The sequence below is a fragment of the Sus scrofa genome, chromosome 3 (assembly GCF_000003025.6).
Source record: "Sus scrofa isolate TJ Tabasco breed Duroc chromosome 3, Sscrofa11.1, whole genome shotgun sequence".
NCBI lineage: Eukaryota > Metazoa > Chordata > Mammalia > Artiodactyla > Suidae > Sus > Sus scrofa.
In genome coordinates this window covers 52,525,130-52,545,321 of record NC_010445.4, presented here as the reverse complement: position 1 = coordinate 52,545,321, position 20,192 = coordinate 52,525,130, and the positions used below count along the sequence as shown (strand labels likewise).

The window sequence follows — 20,192 nt, the reverse complement described above, 5'->3', positions numbered from 1 at the left end:
GTAAGCAGGGGGCGTGGCCAGGGCGTTCGTGCATGTTTTTCCTCCTCCGTGTTCCCTGCCCCCTGGGTTGCTGCTCTTTAGATGCTGCTTTGCAGATGATTCTTTTCAGGACAGCCAAGGGTCTGCATCCCTAGCTGACTTTGAGAGCCGAAGCTCCATCGTAGTTTGGACTCTGGCAAATAGTTGAAAGAAATGAGACTTAAATAGGTAGTGGTTGTGGGATTTTTTTGTTTGTTTATTTTTTGCTATTTCCCCAAATTCAAGTTATTAAAAAGAAAGAGTGGAGGGGAGGAGAAACTAACTCTGGTGCTTATGGGACTCCCCTGTCTAAACTTATAAATCACTGTAATGATGCTCAATGCTGGCTTTCAAAATTGTCTTTTGGACTTGGGTGTCAGCTGTTAAAGTCTGTTGCAGTATTTATGAGAAAAAGTTCTAATGTTTAATGTTATTTATAGCCAATTGGAAAGCTGGTTTGTGACCTTAGAGCAAGTTTCTGAACTTAAACTACTGTTTAGGAGCTTCTAGATGACCCCTTTCAGTAGTAGAGCCATCCTGACAGCACTGGCAGTGTTTGAAAAGTCCGTATTTGAAAAGTACACATGAGTCGTCAGTGGGCCTCTTGCCTTTTGGTCATCCATCGCTGATTTTCTCTCTACCCCTACATTACATACTTCTGTTATTCGAGTGGATTTCTATTTATCTGACAATTTTAAAAAGTAAAAGGCTATGCAAATGAACTGAAATCTTAATTCTTGTGTTACTCTACAAATGTAAAATGTTACTTTATTTTTGTAGATAAATTTACTCTGCCTTTTATATTTTAAGTTTTCTGGAAGACTGCAGGTTTAAGGAAAAATGCATTTGAGTTCCTGTTGTGGCTCAGTGGGTTAAGAACCTGACATAGTATCCATGAGGACACAGGTTCCATCCCTGGCCTCGCTCAGTGGGTTAAGGATCCGTGAGCTGTGGTGTAGGTTGCAGATGCAGCTCTGACCCAGTGTGGCTGTGGCTGTGGTGTAGGCCTCAGCTGCAGCTCTGATTCAACCCCTAGCCTGGGAACTTTAACATTCTGCAGGTGTGGCTCTAAAAGGGGCAGAAAATGAAAAGAAAAACCTGCCCTCTAGAATTCATAGAGGTAGTTTGAATTTCTTTTTAGGTATTTTTTGGAGCCCTTGGAGATGGACAGTTGCCTTAAGAAAACTAATTGAGAGGGTGACGTGGAAGACCTGTCTCTTTACAGTCACGTTCAGATTTCAGTATAAAAACATCAGGTTTCTTTTATAATTCTGGGAGCCTGCAGGTGGGGAGCTGAGTACCCCATCCTACTCCCCCGTGAGGGCGGTCAGTGACTGGGCAGATGTGTCTATTGTCCTGATAATGAAGACTCTTAGCCGGGTGGGCAGGAGAGAGCGGTGGCTGAGAGTGTGGACCCTTGAGGGAGTCAGACTCTGGGCTGAGTCCTGTCTCTGCTCCAAACCTTCTACAAGACCCCGGCCACATTACTCAGTTTTCAGGCCTGACTTCCTTCATCTGTAAAAATGCAGATCCCAGTCCTAGGAGGGAAGTGCCGTCTTTAGGAGAATTAATGACTTTTCGTGTACATGACTCATTTAACGAAGCATGTGGGTATATATTTCGCTGTTTTACCACTGTGATCTCAGCATTTGCAAGAAGCCCAGGTTGTTCGAGGCCTTGGAGGGTCATGAACATAGCAGTTCAGTGGCCGTCCTTCCAGATGCAGCAAATGTCTTCCACCCCATTGGGTGCTGAGACCAGAGTTTCCTTCACCTACCCTTTGTCCAGAATGGAAATTTTTCCTACGACAAAAGTCCAAATGAACTAAATTCAACCAAGAGCGTCTAGGAGAGTTGGTATCAAACACTAATGTGTGTTTGTTGGCTGTTAGCAGAGACAGTTTGGTAAAGAGAGCAGTGCGGTGAGAGGGTGAGCTCTCCTGGTAAAGGAAGCCAATCCACCTGCATCCCAAGGACCTGCCGGGGGAGGGAGCTTCTCTAGTGGCAAAATGTCCTTGTCCCTTGTGGATATTAGATTCAGGTGCTGCTCAGTTAAGCTCTTAGACGGTCGATCGTCACTGGCGTATAGGCCTCAGACGCCAATAGAGTAGCTCTCGTGGGCTGGCCCACCAAGGCCTCTAGACCCCAAGACTCACCAGCGAAACCACGTGTTCCTTCCAGCCCATGTCCACACTCAGCATGCACATGGAGGCTTTGAGTTTTCCTAGAAACCAGCCTCGTGCACACTGAGTAAGGGCACGAGCGGCCTTGCCCAGCTGGCACTGAAGGACAGCCTTTGATGGCTTCTTTGTTCTGTGACCTCTTATGATGGAGCCATAGGAGAACGTTTCCTGGTTTTGAACATGGATCCCTTTGCTCTTGGGTAGGTGCTTACTGTGTGTTGCATTTTCATCTCTGCTGAGGAGGAGCAGTGGTGGCTTACGTATTGTCAAGGAGGAGCACACTCCCATCCTCCTGGGTCCTTCTTGCAGGAAGCACGTGTCCTCCTTCACAATGATCACAGCTCAGGGTCACGTGGAGTGAGAGCCGTCAGACACAGGCAGCATCCACTCCCCGGCTTGGTAGCCTCGGGACAGAAATTCCTCGAAAGGAAGCAGAGTACATGCAGGCCACACTTGAGAAGATGTGGCTGCTTAATGTTTGCTGCTGAGATAATTCTAGAAAAGTGTAAGAAAGGGGTTTGTGAAAGAGAATAAAAAGTGAACTGAAGGAAGACAGTAGGAATGAGGGAAGCTGCAGTGTGTCCCCCCCACCACCACCTCCTGCATTATGCTGGATGGGGGGACTTTCTTTCCCACTCTAGCACGGAGCTGCCATGTGCTTTCGGTGCTTTGTGGTATGACACCACCCAGCCGGGGAGGTGGGAAAGGACACTGAGCCATCAGGTAGGCTCTGTTCTATTTCAAAGCAGATAGTAAATGATTTTAGAGACCCTCCGTGTTAGGGAAATTAGTGTTCTAGGGCAGCCATTGTGTTTAATTCATATCCTTCAAAGTAATAATAACAATAAAACCCCACAAAAAATTAAACTGGAAAAATCAAACTCTTATTTCTGGTCAACCCTTTTTTGCACTGTGGCATTTTGGAGTTAATAGGCTGCTTGTATCTGAAGGAGGCAGGCTATAGATTTGGCTTCTCGAGCTAAAGATAGAGCCAGTGCATGAGTTGTGAGAATGACGGCTTTTTGTCTTTCTGGCCATATTTGGAGGCGAACTCCCACCACCTCTCATCAGAGGCATGCTCTGGGCTTCCTTCCAGATACAGGGGCATCAGAAAGTGCTCCATGCCCAGTAGGATTTACATCCTTGGGAAAGAAAGATACTTTATTTAAATATAAAGCTCTTTTGATGGCAGAATTGTTTTACACGTGGGGTGGATCACTAGTTAGCAATTTTTTTTTTGCTCTTTGGTGGGAAAACCAGGCAGGGTTCAAGGGCTAGACTTTAAAGCCCACCTTCCCTTTGGCTTTCTCCCGGGGCACATGTAGTTCATATAGGCCCCCTGATCACCCACTGCAAGACAGGCATGCAGAGTGGGAAAGGAACCACCCTGTACACAAATAGCCCAAATTACAGCAGCGACGTTGCAAACCGTCATCTAAAAGCCAGTCTTCAGGGAGCAGCAGGAAAGTGGTCACCCCTCCCCCACCCAGGCCCCGCCTCACTGGGATGGGGGTGCCTCTCTCTGCTTGGGGGCGTCACTGGTGATTGTTCCTGGAAATGCACTGACATTGAATTGTACGTTCTCAGGACGGTTCGCAGAGACTTTTGGCCTGTGTGTGCATTCAGTTATTTATACTCAGAGTGACAAAGAACCAAATCCAGATCTGTCTTTCTTGCTCAGGGACTGGCACATCTCCACATCCATCACGTGATTCACCGGGACATCAAGGGCCAGAATGTATTGCTGACGGAGAACGCAGAGGTGAAACTTGGTAGGTGATGGGCTCGCCACGTAGTCCGGTGCATGCCCCCCGGCCAGCAGCCTCCGCGCTGTGAGCGTTAGCGGAGAACGCTGGCGCTCCCCACAAGGTGCTTCTGTCTTGTGCAAGAGGTGGGAGCTGGGCTCCCTGAGTGGCCCGGCTGCCAGACCCCTTCCCCATGCTCCTGGCTCACCCAGAAGTCCCTCCTGGGGGATCGCAGTTGGGAAGTTCGGGGGCGGGGGTGGCGGTTTCCAGGCTTCCCGGAAACTTTCAGGCTGGTGGAGCGACTTGCTGGCTCTACTCTGGAGAGGAGGCTCCTCACCGTGTGGGGGAAAGCTCGAGTGTCTACACAGGTTTACTCTCAAGGCCCCTGTTCTGACATTTCTCCACCTGCTTCCTCCTTGTGTTCACTGTGCACCTCTTCCTATCCTTCACTGCCACAGTGGACTTTGGCGTGAGCGCACAGTTGGACAGGACGGTGGGGAGGAGGAACACGTTCATAGGCACCCCCTACTGGATGGCCCCCGAGGTCATTGCCTGTGACGAGAACCCTGATGCCACCTACGACTACAGGGTAAGGTGCTGGCCCTGCCGTTCCGGGTGGGGGCGGGGAGGGTCTCTGCCTTGGCATGTGTCCTTTTTGTCCCCGCCCCCTGTGCTGTATCAGTGAGAACTGCCGGGGCACATCTGCTGGGACAGTATTTTGAGCTTGTTTTGGTCCATTCTACATCACCTCCGTTTTGTCACTAAGTGAGATGCTGCTTTGATGGCAGGGCAGGCTGTGGGGGTCACTCTGCTGTTTGTAGAAATTTTTGTCCAGAGCAAATTAAATGCTTCTGCCCTGTTTGCTCTTCTTTTTATCTTGAAGAGTAGATTATAATCAGATATTATTTTAAAGATATTGTCAGTATAAAGCAATGGCTTCATCTGTATGAACTTTGTTGTTGAAGAGCATTGCAGCTTTGTCTTGGTCCCAAGTCTATTTAAACTGTTAGAGTGACCTCTAGGGACTGGTATCAGTAATGCACCTTTTGATCCTGATGTAAACTCCCTCTTGGTCAGACTCAGGTTGAATGTGTTTATGGAAACTACTTTTAAAAAATTCTCTTCCCTTAATTAAATGAGAGTGGTTGATGTACTTATTAGTGATTTTCATAATTAAGTTCATATCTTAACACTTGCCGGTGTATTTAGGAAAATTCTTAAAATGAGCAACTTTAGGTAATTTGTTTGTTAGGATAGCTTCTAAACCAAAGAAGGCTAATGAGGGTAACTGTCAGCTAGATTTTAGAAAATCTTGTTTGGATTTTAGCAAATTGGCTGATATAACTTCATCTCTCATCCAGTGTATATTGAGTGCCTAACACATGGTAGTCATAATTCTGGGGAAACAAAGGTGAATAAAAGAGACAAAAATGCCTGCCCTCATGGAATTTACATTGAATAGGAAATAAAGTTAAAATTCAGGTTTTAAAATTAATACAGAAAGATTGTGTGGAGGGAGCCGTGCAAGTCCATTTAGTGCGTGAGGGTGGCTTTTATTAATTCAGCTGTGGACCTTCCATAAAAAGTACTGTCTAACTTTTAAACCTTTAACCTCTTAGTTAAGTTTGAGATCTTATCAGAAACCATAAGAACAAACATCGATCTGGGCTAGAAGTCTAAATCATTGAATACTTGTGAAGAAATGAAGCAGCATTGAACTGTGAAGCCTGCAGTGGGCAGGGAGAGAGAAGCTGTTATGGGGGCCCTCTCAATTCCATCACAGATACCAGTGGTTCCCGTTAACAATCAGCTTTACCTTTATTGCATCATTGGTTCATTCATTTGGAAGGTATTCTTCCAGATATGTTTGTGCTTTTAATTTCCTGGCGAACTGCCCTTTGGTTTATGCCTCAAAGGAGGCATTTATGTTATTGGTGTGTATGATCAGCAGGGGTGAGTTGGTGCCCTCACAGCTGAGATGGTGGCCTAACGTCCTGCTTTGTTCTGCAGAGTGACTTGTGGTCTTGCGGCATCACGGCCATTGAGATGGCAGAAGGCGCTCCCCGTAAGTAGCCTGTGTTCCTTTTTAGCCCAGTGGTTCTGTGTAGCTTAAACCTAGTCTCAAGTCTTCTAAAAGGCTGGCTTCATGGATAAAGCTGCTCCTGGTAGGGTGGTCAAATGAAGGAATCATAAGTCCAGTGGAGTTTCTGACGTAGAGGGAATTTTTGACCTGCATTATTCCCTTTGAAGATTTCCCTGAGGTTCGTCGGTTACATTATGTTTTATTTAAGTTGTAATCAGATATGTGACCTGCAATTATTCTGACATCAGATAATAGGCAGTAAGTTTTCTTTTTACAGTTGAAACTTAATATTTATTGAAACAGGTCCTAACAGGCAATTTCATTATTACTTATGTTTTGACTTTGTAAATAGAGGGATAACTTTTTATCTGTAGAATGATTTTCTTTTTTTGGGGGGATTACCTATGAAGTTTTGCTTCTGCTTTGGATTAAATCAATGACAGCTTCATGAAATTGAATTTTATTCAGTGATGGGGTAGAATTGCGGAGAACAAAGGGAAATATGGCCTTTTCTGCTGGTCCCCCTACCCCCCTTTAAAAAAAGGTGTACACAGAGAATGTATAACTGTCCAATGGATAGTTGCTGCTGAGAAGTGTTTGTTGAATGAATGAAAAAAAGGTGTATCCCACAGCTGAGGATCAGTTTGTACTCCAGCAGTGGCTGTCTGTCTTGGTCACCTTGTGTCCCCTGAGAAAGTGCTGCCTGGCCCTTTGTTGCAGTTTTCTTTCACAGTGGGAATGGTACTTCCTTTTTCTTTGGCCCCCATTTCCCAGCTGTCTTGTCAGGTCCTCATGAAGGTGAATCAACACACAGAAATGCCTGTCATGACATATTTGTGTGCGCACGTGCACCTCAGGTGCTTCATTGTGATCGGAGTGCAAATGTAATTGCACAGACGTGAACAATTGCAGCGTCCCGTGCCCCCCCCCCCCTTTTGCTCTTTCGTGGTGTCACTAGCAATAACAACGAGCATTTCTGGAGGACGTAGTGCTCACTGTGTCCCAGGCATTATGCAAGGGCCCTGCCAGGCAGCATCCACATTAATCCTCACAGTCACCCTGTGAGCATAAAGTGATGTTCATTGTCATTTTAGAGACAGTCAGCCCCTTTAGGACCTTGGATCAGTATTCACCTTCGGTTTAGGCAGACTGCCCCGGGACCTCTTGAAGTTGTATTTGTTCTTACTCTTGTCCTCCCCACCCTCTACTGTGTCTCAGTGGGGACTCGGGGTCTGGACTGCCTGACGTAAGGGGTAGGGGTGACACATTGGGCAGAGCACGCGATGCCATGACGGAGCCCTGGTGACGTGAGTGACACTGACCTCTGCATCTCCTCTCCCCAGCTCTCTGCGACATGCACCCGATGAGAGCCCTGTTCCTCATCCCCAGAAACCCTCCTCCCCGGCTGAAGTCCAAAAAATGGTGAGCTGTGTGCTTTGCTGTGGTGGTGGTTGTTCTCTCCCTTAAAAAGAGTTGTTCCCTTTTAGTTTTACCTTAAGGCAAAAGTCTGGCCGTTCTGACTCCCAAAGAACACAAGAGTCAGAGCTGTAAGACACCAGTTAAAAGTTGTATTGGTTTATTTTGTAATTTTTTTTTCCTTTGGTTAATAGCCGTTGAATTATAAAACAGCGACAAGTGACCTTATGAAACACCCAAACATGGTTAAAGAAGAAGGTTCCACTTTAATACTGAAACACACCTTTCAATGTTACGTAGTTCTACGTGTCTTAACATTAAAAAGCAAAGCCGACGTACTTGAAGTCTTCAGTTGAAATGGCATTTTAAACGTCATGGAAGCATAAACTGTCCTTAGGGCTGAATGTTGACATCCCAGCAGGCCCAGCAGTGCGTGTGGAGGGAGTGGTCCCCTCTGGGCTACTGAGCAGAATTGATGGGGGCAGAGGGGGGCATTGGTGACCACCTTCTGGGACGAAAGCGCCAGAGGGGATGTGCTGGAAGGGAGAGGGCAGTGCTTTGTCTTCTGCATGAGGACTCTGCCTGCTTGTTCCGTCCTGAGCTTTTCAGAGTCCCTTCCTATGGGTTCCTACCTCTTGTGTGGTTCCTCCTGCCTTTGCTCCCCGTCTCTGAGGCTTGGCCGTCCATTGTGCTTGCCCCAGGTTTTTCTTTCCAAAACTATTCCTGGGAGTCTTCTCGTTGGTGTCTCCTCTTAGGTGCTGATTCCTCGGGCTCTTAATTCTGATGTAGGTGACTCCTTGCAGCTTTGCCTCCTCCTCTCTTGGACGCAGTGTCATGCCGTTTTGTCCACTCTTTCTTCTCTGAAGACCTGGAGTCTCCGTCCCGCCCGTGGGTGGACGGGCTCACTGTTTCCCCTCCACTTGCTGTCCTTTCCCAGTCTCCTTGCCATCCTCTCTCCACCTTTGTCTGCTGGCAGGTCTCCTCTGTCCTTCATCCTGTCTTTATCTACCTTGGGCCCCAGGTGGCTGAGGTCTGCTTCCACCGGCCAGTCCTTGGGGAGGGTCTTTAAGGCCACACGGTTGCAGTGATTTTAGCCCCACTTGGTCTTCTGTATCAAAGCATGATAACTGCCAGTGTGAGCATCACTGAGTTCTGTTGTCACATGGCCCTAGTGGCACCCGAGCCTGCATTGTCAGACCCCAGCAGCTACCTGGGCAGGTACATTGGGGCAGAAGGTGAGGACAGCAGCTTCAGGGAAGCAGAATTCGCTGCCATCAGCTCCATGTGGGACCAAATCAACTCCCGTCTGGACACATGGAGAGAATGAGCACCTCCACGGGCACCTCCGAGAGCTGCTGGGATCCAGCCTGCAGAGGCACCTTGAGTTACAGCAGCAGCTCAGGGGCCCCAGCAAAGCCAACCCCTAGGCTCGGGGAGCCCCAGTTGGGTTCTGGCCTGAGCACTTGCCGCCTGGCTTAGGTACCTTCTCAAGGCTAGGCCTGTGGATCTCCTGGGGGTTCTGCCTTCCCAGGCCACTCTCCTGGTGCTGGCCTTGGTGTGCCTGGGCCAGTTATGGGCCTGCCCCTGCCCCTTTTGCCTGACCAGTTTCTGGAGGCTCCCCACTCTGCCCAGGCCTTGAGGGTCCACATTAAATGGGTCTCCAACTTCAAAAGCAAAAACCATGGTAACTGCAGTCATCCTGAGAAACCACTGTGATGGTGCATGTCAACAGGGAATGGGCTGCAGGGCACATGCTCGACTAAACAGCACTCATTCCCCTTTCTCTTCTTGGTCAGATTTTATTACAGGGAGCTTAAACTCCATCTTTGGGGGCATTTCACAGTTTGTAAGTCTTTCCAATTGGCCCCACTCTGGTCATTCTGTCCATCACTTGCATTTGGATTAAGTACTACCTGTGGTGCAGTGTGTGAAGGGATGGACGTAGGTGACAGTAGATTCTCCTGTGTTCTTCCCCTGACTCCCTGCGTTAGCATGGCTAGTGTGTCCTCATTGGCAGACACCACTGTCTCATTCTACCTGGGCGTCCTAAAGGGTCAGAGCACGGCACACAAAAAGCCTCTTCCTTGACGGTGTCCACGATGGGTATTCCTATACCTGTTTTTGGAGAAGTGTCTTTTAATAGATGATCAGTGAGCTCTCTTTCCAGCAGAATGTGGTGGTTGATTTTAAAGAATACAGTGTAGATCATTGATTGCTCAAATGCTAATCTATAAGCATACACAGCAGTGCATGTTAGGATTGGAATGTTAGGTTTTTTTTTTTTTTTTTTTGGGGGGGGGGGTGCCTGAAGTGTGTGGAAGTTTCCAGGTCAGGGAGCAGATACAGGCCACTACAGTGACAACACCAGAAAACTCCTCCCCTTGGAATTTTTAAATTTAGGGCTCCAGCTTCAAAGTTGCTGGCATTTGTTTTTAAATAAACTCCCTAAATGATCCTTGTGGGCAGTAGGCTTTGGGAAGCTGTGTTAGAGCGGCCACCCCAGCGGGTGTACTCACCCATGTTCCTCCTTAACCGCAGATCAAGTCACAGCCTCTTCAGTGGCCGAGGGCCCTTCTCTGAGCTGACTCTGATCTATTTTTTTAATTCTTTTCCACCTTTTGCAGTAGCCTCAGGAAACACCTGGTTAATCCCTAGTACTCTGCTTCCTTGTTTGTATGGTTCTGTCACTCTGGAATGAGGGCTTCTCTGTCCCAGATTAGGCAGGTGCAGCATCCACCTCTGTCTTGATGTCCTTCCCGCTCCACTGTGGCGGTAGTTCTGCTTTTTTCCTCCTCTGTAGGTTAAACACCCGCTCTTGTGTACATGTACATTTCCTGCACTTTCTCCTACATGTATCTCTTATAGAGCCTAGTGTAAACAAACGCAAATTGTTGAAAGTTCAGTTTCTGTTGAACAAAAGTAGTGATTTTGAATAGAAATAGACATTAGAAGTGATTCTTAAAAGCAGTGAAATAATTGGGAAGGACCGAACTAAAAGGACTGAACTGATTGTCTCCATTATGTTTTTAAAGACTGGATAACTCATCCATTCAACAAAATCCTCTCACATGCCCATCATAGTCTGCATGCCCAGGGCTGGGCATCGCCGACACTGAAAAGTATGAACCGGTCCTGACCTGTACCATTGTGAGCCAGCAGAAGAGACAAACATCCATGAGAAGTGTGCAGCGTGTTAAACAAAGACCCCCCAGAAGGGCTCCTGACTTGGACCCTGGGGGGTGGCGTGGTGCTGGGAAGGGCTCTCCACCAAGGGGGTGTCTGAGCTGAGTCTCAGAAGACAGGGTGGGTGAGAGTGTCTCGGCCAAGGCTAGGGAGGGGGTTCCTGTGAGCCAGAAATGCAGTAGCAGGGAACACAGAAGCGGCTGATGGGGTGAACACTGGCAGCAGAGTCACTGCCCTCCTCAGCACTGTCATTTCTGCCTCCGCCCGTTAGGCTTAGAGCACAGCTACATCAACGAGTTTGAAACCAATGGAAATATACTAAGAGGTCTAAGAGCCCTGCGTTTGGTCACTTTCCTGACCTGTGTCTGGTCTTGTGTTCTAGGGCCCAGGCTTCTCTCCTCTGTCACCTTCTTGTTAGCAAACACCTCCCTTTCCTCCCCACCTCCTCTGCCCAGTGATGATGTGATTAATAGGCAGCCGTGACTCCGAGCCACATTGGGGCCCTGAGCATGTTTAAGGCCCTGAGCTCAGTTTAAGGGATGTTCCCGTCCCAGTGATACCTACTGTATTCCCATTTTATTCCTGCAGTCTTACAGAAAGTTGCTCACAGTGAATTCTGAAGCCCTCTGTTGCCATGCTTGTTAAGTTACCGATGTTTTGGAGCTTTGCTCTTTGCGGTAGAAATTTGATGATCTTTTTTACTTCCTTTTCTAGGTCAAAGAAGTTTTTTAGTTTTATAGAAGGGTGCCTAGTGAAGAATTACATGCAGCGGCCTTCCACAGAGCAGCTTTTGAAACATCCTTTTATAAGGGATCAGCCGAACGAAAGGCAAGTTAGAATCCAGCTTAAGGACCACATCGACCGGACCAGAAAGAAGAGAGGAGAGAAAGGTATTAAGCTTGTTTGTATTTTCATCTTAAAAAGTATTCTTTTAGGTTTTTGCAAACCTTTCTCACCTATGAGTTTGTGCCCCCCTCGCCTGTCTCTGCTTAGCACCTGCTGATAGGGGTGACCAGAGCTTCGTGAGCTGGGCACTGCTGCTGGTCAGCACGGCGGGTGCTGTCTTGTTCCTCCTCAGGGCCGAACCTTCGCTGTCCTGCTTTTTACATCATTGTGACCCTTGAGTTCTGTCCACGTCACGCAGGGCTGTGAACGTCACTGTCATTGGTTACCTGGGCCTCATGTGCAGCCTGACCACTTTTCTTGCATTACCGCACAAAGGAGCACACATTCCTCTGATGACTTAAGCTTCCCCTCTGTCCCCAGTGTCTGGGTTTTCTGTCCTGATGTGTTCTGTGTCCGCCTGTTGGGTTTAGCTCTTCCTCCTGCCCAGCAAGGTGCAGGCCAGCTTCACCACCGTTTCCCCCAAACCTTCTTCTCTGGGGCCCGGGGCTCACACTGATCTTCCTGTTCTGGGGATTCTTACAGCAACTTGCAGGACAGCACTATGTAACTGGCATCCTGTTAATGGATGTTTTTGAACACTCAAATTTTAAGGCCAAAGAAGAAACTTAAAAAAAGTAAGTTCAGGTCAGTGAAGAAGTTGGTCAGAGGTGTCTTTGGAGGCCTGTACTGAGCTTTGCACGTATTCATTTCCCACTGGTACAGGTTTGGTATTCAGAGTTAACCATCATTCATGGTCATAATAACTTTTTCATAAAAAATAAGTTTTATAGGAGTTCCCGTCCTGGCTCAGTGGTTAACGAATCCGACTAGGAACCATGAGGTTGCGGGTTCAAACCCTGGCCTCGCTCAGTGGGTTAAGAATCCGGCATTGCTGTGAGCTGTGGTGTAGGTCGCAGACGCGGCTCAGATCTGGCGTTGCTCTTGCTGTGGCTCTGGTGTAGGCCTGTGGCTACAGCTCCAATTAGACCCCTAGCCTGGGGACCTTCATATGCCACGGGAGTGACCCTAGAAAAGGCAAAAAGACCAAAAATAAAAAAGTAATAAGCCTTATATATTAAGCTATGTATCCAATTGTAATGAAGTGGACTAAATTTTGAAAATAAAGCTTTTTTGGGAAAAGGTGATTTGCATATGGGATCACTCCCCTGTGGTTTGCTTTCTTTCTTTCTTTGTTTTTTTTAACGGCTGTACCTGGAGCATATGGAGGTTCCCAGGCTAGGGGTCGAATCAGAGCTACTGCTGTTGGCCTGCACCATAGCCACAGCAATGCCAGATCTGAGCCTCGTCTTTGACCTACACCACAGCTCATGGCAGCATCAGAACCTTAACCCACTGAGCGAGGCCAGGAGTCAAACCCGCATCCTCATGGACACTAGTCAGATTTGTTTCCAACGAACCATGATGGGGACTCCCCCCATGACTTGCTTAATATCAGCTAGCAGTCCTGGAGCACTGGCTCCAGCCGGCATGAGCCTCTGTTTTTATCCTGGAGCACCTCCTATGTCCCTTGTCACCCACATTTGCCGACACAGACGGGGTGCCCTCCACCTTGAATTCTTACCTTCATGTCACAGTGGCTTTTCTGCTTTGTTCACCTTCTGGATACTCTCAGCCTCTCTCTAGTAATCAAGAGTTCACAGTGCAGAATTTTAAATGGAACACTACCTATTTAAAGGACTCCCAAGATTATTTAAGTTGGCATTTCCCTTGGAAGCTAGCCTAGTCTTAAGGTCTTTAAGATATAGTTTAGGTTGTCTAGCATAGAAAAGAAGTAAGGTCATGTATGTAGACTGGATTTGTAAATATAGATAATAGGTATCGACAATTCTGTATGATACAGACCAAGCTGTATTTTAGCTCTCTGACTTGTTTTTCTTATCATGTACTGATTTTTAACTTAACGTATCTCTGACAAAAGTTAGAAACGAATGTTTTGCTTATAAATCCCTCCAACTTTTCTAGATTTGATTGCTAGAAAACAATCAAGACATTAGAGTGAAAGTGCTCCCTGAAGATCAGGTGCTCACGTGACCTGCAGGGCCCAATAAGATGGACAGTTGTCTTTCGGGAACGTTTTAGAAAACCTGTGGAATGAAAGTTTTTCGTGCCGAAGCTTTTGCTTCATCTGGTCTCAGAGCAGCCTTTGTTTCCTTGTGCGGTTGAGTTTCATCAGTTATTTTCATCATTCTGCCTTTGTTGTCATTTATTCATCTATTTGTTATTGAAGTGCAGTTGATTTACAATGTTGTGTTACTTTCTGGCATACAGCAAAGGGATTCAGTTATATAGATATGTATGTTGTTTTTCAGATTCTTTTCTTTTATTTTCTTTCTTTTTTTTTTTTTTGTCTTTTTGACTTTTCTAGGGCCGCTCCCGCGGCATATGGAGGTTCCCAGGCTAGGGGTCTAATCAGAGCTGTAGCCATTGGCCTACGCCAGAGCCACAGCAACTCGGGATCCGAGCCGCATCTGCAACCTACACCACAGCACATAGCAAGGCCAGGAATCGAACCTGCAACCTCATGGTTTGTAGTCGGATTCGTTAACCACTGCACCACGACAGGAACTCCCAGATTCTTTTGGGTTACTACAGGATATTGAGTATCGTTCCCTGTGCTATGCAGTAGGACTTTGTTATTTATCTGTTTGATAGATGGTAGTTTGTATCTGCTAATTCCAAAGTTCTAGTTTATCCCTCCCCTCCACTTTCCCTTTGGCAACCACAAGGCTGTTTTCTGTGTCTATAGAGCCTGTTTCTGTTTTATAAATTAGTTCATTTGTATCATATTTTAGACTCTGCATATAAGTAATATCATATGTTCTTTGTCTTTCTGACTTCACTTAGTGTTATAATCTCTAGGTCCATCCAGCTTTATAATTTGTGGGAACATGGGATTTTTTTTGTTTGTTTGTTTGTTCTAAAAACCTACTTAAGGCTTCACTTTTTCTCAGTCTAGTAAACTTTTGCCTCTGCTGTACTCTAAGGCGATGCCCACGTGCTAAAAATAACGGAATAGATTCTTTTATTGCCTTAGTTTGGGCAGGTAAGTCTCTTCTAAATTTTGGTATCAGAGCAGACTTTCTGAATTTGCTGATGCTTTTGGATCACTTTTCAGGGGCCCCGCACCCGGAGGGATGGTCTTGAATTTGATGGGGGGGCGCTCTTCCTGGGGAGGACCGGCTCTCGGTGGGTGGGTCCTGTGCCTCCTCCAGCCACATGCTTCACACGTTAGTATTTCCTCAAAGAACATAGGTTTTATTTTCAGTGGTCCTGCCCTCGGAAACGCTGCCCAGCACACACAGTGTCATGGTCTGTGAGCTGTCCCGCTTATCCTGTCCTTTTCTTTGTAGATGAAACCGAGTATGAGTACAGCGGGAGTGAGGAAGAGGAGGAGGAAGTGCCTGAGCAGGAGGGAGAGCCGAGGTACTGCTGCCCCCTGCCCATTGCTTCGGTGGAGAGACTGCTGTGGTGTGAAGGCGTATAAATGGCTTTGGCAGCACCTTAACACCTTCCGTCCCTTTGTGCTTTCAAAGCCTCCTGTAAATGCACCCCAGGGAGAGGGGGGGGCTCTGACGCAGTGGCTCTTTACTGAGATGGCATTGCTTCCTGCCCCCCAGTCGTTTGGAAGTGCAGGTCCTGTCTGCTCCTGTGGCCGGGGGGCTCCCCACGGCCCTTGTTACTCCAGGAGGCGTGGATGGGAAATGCCATGTAGCGTGGGAAATAGCCCTGCTTATGGGCCAGCAGGGCCCCAGTGAGAATGCTGCAGTCTCCCCAGAACTCGTTGGTTGGCTGCTTTGCTCTTCCTCCCAGTGACGGTGCTGGCAGGTGGCCTCCTCTGTCTGGTGCCTTCTGGCCCGCTCCAGGCCCAGTCTATCTTTGAGTCTCTGATTTGGTCATCTCTGGCTCCCCAAGGCACACTTGGGCAGAGGGCGAAGGTTTGGTAGCAGGACCCTCCTAGTGGCTCAGGGAAGGGATGACTGATGGGTTCCAGGAATGGTCTTGCTGGCCGCCTTCATGTCAAAGCCACACGGAGCTGACCAGCGCGACAGAAGGAGCATCAGGCCAAAAGATGTGTGGGGACCCATGTTCTGAGAATGGGCACTTCAAGAGAGCATGTCAAGAGAGGAGAGGATGTACTGGAATAAAACTCCATGTCTTCTTATATAGGAGAAGATGAGAATCTATTTGAGACTAAAATTTGTAGACAGTCTGAAGCGACTTCATGAGCAGTGTCACTGTTTGGGGTTAGGAGTGCGATGTAATGAAGAGCTGATTAGGGGGATGTATGTCTGTGTTGCTCTGGGAGTTTTGAAAGTGGAGCACTGACTCTTAGCGGGAGACCAGCTGGGAGTGATGCCCTTTGATTGGTCTCATGATGGCTCCCTGGGGACCTGCTTGGGCTTAGCTGCTGGCCCTGGGAATGAAGGGAGGGGGTGGGGCTTCGGGACCAGACCTGGTGGGCCCGATGGAGGGGACAAGGGGACAGAAAGTCCTAAAGGTGGTTCCAGTATTTCCACCTGGCAGACCTGGGGGAAGGTGGTCCCAGAGGGCTGGTGCCTGGAGGAGGAGGTGGTTTCCGCCTCTCACTGCCCAGGTTGAGTTGATGGGAGACTCCTGAGTAGAGATGTCCTATCAGACGTGCAGGACTGAGTTTTCAGCTGTTTAGGAACCAGGTGGAGAGTGGACGCTTTTAAAGTTAGGCCTGGCTGTTCCTGGGGTGGCCGCGAGGTGAGGGTGAACGGGGCTCCCGGGTGGACGGGGCTCCCGGAGCCCACTGTAGACTTGGAGCCCTCCTGAGCGCCCTCTTCCCCTGCAGCTCCATCGTCAATGTCCCTGGGGAGTCGACACTGCGGCGGGACTTCCTGAGGCTGCAGCAGGAGAACAAGGAGCGCTCGGAGGCTCTGAGGCGGCAGCAGCTCCTCCAGGAGCAGCAGCTCCGGGAGCAGGAGGAGTACAAGCGGCAGCTGCTGGCGGAGAGACAGAAGCGGATCGAGCAGCAGAAGGAGCAGAGGCGGCGGCTGGAGGAGGTAGGAGCGGAGCGCGGCAGGCAGTTCTCCGGGCACCCTGGTGGGGGTCCCCCTGCTGCAGGTCAGGGCGTCCCGGCTCGTGGGCGCTGGGCGGGCCTGCCTCAGTTACACCCCACCCCATGTTCCCAGGGCCATAGGGCCCCCCGCTGGAGGCCAGCTCGAGTTTGACCTCATTTCTCTTCCACTCTTGGCGTTGGGGTCCATGTTTGTGGACCCATAATTTTTTGGCACTTCAGACTTTTTCACAGGAAAAATATTTTTCTACAAATGCCTTAACTTTCAGTCTTTTAAAAAGCAAATGCCTCAACTTGAGGTGCATTGAAGAGGAAGGGATGGGGAAGAATTCTTTTGGGTGTAATACACGTGCTGTACTCTGGCTGTTGGAGTGGGACCCCTGACTTGTGTGGGGGATGCATTTTGTACTCCCTGCCCTTGAACTCATCAATACAATTGACAGTGGCAGTGTGGTTACCCAGAGCTTTTTTATTTTTAATTCATAGATGCATTTCCCTGTATTTCACATCAGGCTCAAAAGAGTCTTTTGATTTTTCTTTTCTTTACTCCCTTTTCCTGTGTATTTCATAGCTCCAAATTTCTCGTGCATAATAGCGTTTCCACTTAATTTCATAATTTTATTGTTTCACCTTTATCTTTCAGGCCAGAAAAAGGACCCCAAACAACAGTAAAGCTAGGTGTTGATACACTGTGCAGTGGAGTTTAAACAACAAACACATGCTTTTTTTCCCCAGGTTACTTAGGGTACATTTTGTGGCAAGAATCTTGGTTTCCTTTTGTGTGTTTATAGTCTGAATTCTGAAAACTTCACTGTTTGCCCGTAGTTTAGAAAACCAGTGTTTGTCTAACTAAGGAGACTGAAGTTTTTTTGGGCAGCACTTGTGGAAGAAAACACAGGGCACAACCTTCCTCTTAGGAGGCACTTGCGGTTTATTTTCAAACTCTTTTCTAACATTTTAAGACTTTGAAAAGAGCAGAGACCCTAAGTGGTTCTGAGGTTTGTCCGTCTGGACTTAGTACCTGAGTGCACTTGAGTTTGAGCCTCCAGCTGTTTCTAGTGCTTCTCTATGTAGAACTCGCCACTGTCCATTCTAACCCTGGGTTGAATTTTCCTTGAGTCCATGGCACAGGGCAGTTTGGTGGTTTGTGACCTGGAGGACCGAGGGCTGGTCCCCTTGAGCTCGTTGTAACACAGGCCCTGGAAACTGCTTTCAGGCCAAATGACAGTGAGCTAAGTTTCTGTTATGCAGGCTTTGTACCAAGTAGGGAATGAGGGTTATGGGGTTAGGTCAACCATGCCTCAAGAAAAGACACTGAGGTTTTAAAGGCATTTGCTCTGTAGCTAAATAGAGGCTAGGGAATCAGTGTTGCTAGCTAAGTGTGACCGTGGCACTTGACCTGCTTCAGTGAGCCCTTGAATTTCAGCATCTCAGTGAAGTTCAGACTCCCTGTCACCTTTTACCTCTTAATCAGGAAAGATGGAGCTGGGTCCTGTAACGGTGGTGTTAGCAGAGCAGAACCCACTGATTTGGGTTCTTGGTGGCCCAGTGCCTCTGCGTCAGCCTGGGAATTAAGCATTGTCTGCACGCTACGTCCCAGAAGGTATCCCAGGGAATATTTCAGCCATAGATGATTGTGGCTCTTTATTGGCATTCAAGGTTTGGGGAATAATGATTCCTTTTGTTACTAATCAAGTAGATAAAGACTGTCCGCCTCACTCAGAAGACAGATGATGATTAAAATGGAAAGGAGATAAAAGCTCTCTATCACAGCTGCAAAAAAATGGTCCCAGGTCAAGGCTGTAGGGAAACAGGGCAGATGTTACTTTCTCTGAAAGTGCTGCAAACTCTGTCCCCTGGGGCTTGGGCTGAGTCTGTGCCCCCCCATTGCTGTTTCAGAGCCCCGTGTGCAGCTGGGGTGTCCCGCTCCAGCCCCTGGTCTGTAAGAGACCTGCGTGGTTGCTGTGTCCTCTGCCCTTTCTGGCGCTCCGTGAAATTTGCTCCCGCGCTCTCTCCCTCATTTCTCTGCTCTCTCTTTCTCGGCTCTTGCTCGAACTGGAGATGTTGGATGTCCTTGCAGATCTTTTCAAGTCTGTCTCCATTTGCCGGAAATGATGTTTCCGTTGGTTTTCCATTTTGCTTGTGTCTTTTGGACGGTGCTGGGAGGATGGGGTGGGTGAGGAGGCTGAGCACATGCTGCAGGTTCACACGGGTGGTTTCCCTCTTCGCCGCTCAGCGTTTTCTCAGCGCACTCAAAATGTGTTACCCAGATTCAGAGCCCCGAGCACAAACGATCTCTCTCCATCAAGAGGTTTTAGTGTCAGTTACCCTGTTACCTTCCCAACTTTGATGCATCATCACAGCTTTGGCTCACGGAGAGCTCTGCCTCCAGCCAGTGGGTCTCCCCCCCCCTCCCCCATAAAAATTATTCACCCTGGCCAGCCTTTTCTCCCAGTTTGTGATTACTCCCTTTTTTATTTTATTTTTTAATTTTTGGAGCAAAAATGAAAATTATTTCATCATCTGGTCATTGAGTCCAGTGGTTTGGGCTCTTTCCATTGACTCTTGCCCTGGTACCTTCCACGTACTCCTCCTGTGATCCCCACGGAAGTGACCACCTCGTCTAGGTTTAGTAGAAAGGCTGCAGGAGATGCCCTGGAGAAAACCCCATCCGTCATCCAAGCTGGGCAGCATTAGTGGCTGTCCTTCAGATGTGGTTCTGAACCTGTTACATTTTTAAGTTTCCTGTCTCCTAATCTATACTTCTTCATTTTGACCTCACAGGGACTGTCAGATTATTGGTAAAAGCAAGATGCATTGGTCTGGTGTGCTACTTTGTTTAAAAAAAATAAAAATAAAAAAATTATTTCATAGGGGAAATCTGTTCTTAGGAAACCAAAGGTGCCATGATAACAGCAGCACTTTTTTTTTTTTTAAATAACTGAAAAATTTTTTTCTTCATAGATGAAGACAAAATCAAACTGGTCCTTTGAAGCTAGGACTTTTCCTTTTCTTAAAAACGAAAGACAGAAAAGGGGAAAATCCAGGTCCCTGTGTACCTGAACTCACCCGTTTGTGAGGGTGGCCGTGTGCTCTGTAGACGCTGAACAGGGGACGTGGCTGAGCATCTGCCCATGGGGCCAAGTCATCTGTCAGCAGCTTTCTTCTCCTTTCTGTCCTGCAGCTGCTGATAAATGTTCAGGACTTCCCGCTGTCAGATTTTCTGCAGGTATTTGAAGGAGTAGCCCCTTAACTTTATGATCTGTCCAGGTCTTCAGCCCTGGAGTTGCCATGGTCACTGGGCTGTGGGGGCCCAGTGGGTATGTGCCCGGCAGCTCCCGCCTCTGCTCTTCTTCCACCAAGAGGACGTGGTTACATTCATTTCTCTCATTTCTGCAGATGCCAAAGTGACCGCAGTTTTAGAGATGTGGGTGGAACTGGAAGAAATCAAAAGCAGAATGTAGAACAAGAGAAAATACTTTGTTTCTGTGAAGTGGGATTTGTCCTGAGGTTCAATTCTAACACTAGGAAGGCATGGAGGTTGCTTGGAAAAGATGAGCCGACTATGGCTCATGTTTATTATGTGTTTCTGGGTTGTGCGACCCTGGAAGGAAGGCA

The 20,192-nt window shown here is 47.9% G+C and overlaps 1 protein-coding gene across 50 annotated transcripts in view; it reads left to right on the top strand.

The window, feature by feature from the left end:
• Window positions 1-20,192, top strand: part of MAP4K4 (mitogen-activated protein kinase kinase kinase kinase 4) — a 166,453-nt gene that overhangs the window by 104,159 nt on the left and 42,102 nt on the right. For all 50 annotated transcript variants that reach the window (XM_021087162.1, XM_021087163.1, XM_021087156.1 and 47 more), the window contains exons 6-12: window positions 3,882-3,972; window positions 4,404-4,534; window positions 5,956-6,010; window positions 7,372-7,450; window positions 11,342-11,517; window positions 14,884-14,956; window positions 16,350-16,560. In XM_021087162.1, coding sequence (XP_020942821.1) covers window positions 3,882-3,972; window positions 4,404-4,534; window positions 5,956-6,010; window positions 7,372-7,450; window positions 11,342-11,517; window positions 14,884-14,956; window positions 16,350-16,560 — 816 coding nt within the window. The remainder of the gene's footprint in view (window positions 1-3,881; window positions 3,973-4,403; window positions 4,535-5,955; window positions 6,011-7,371; window positions 7,451-11,341; window positions 11,518-14,883; window positions 14,957-16,349; window positions 16,561-20,192) is intronic.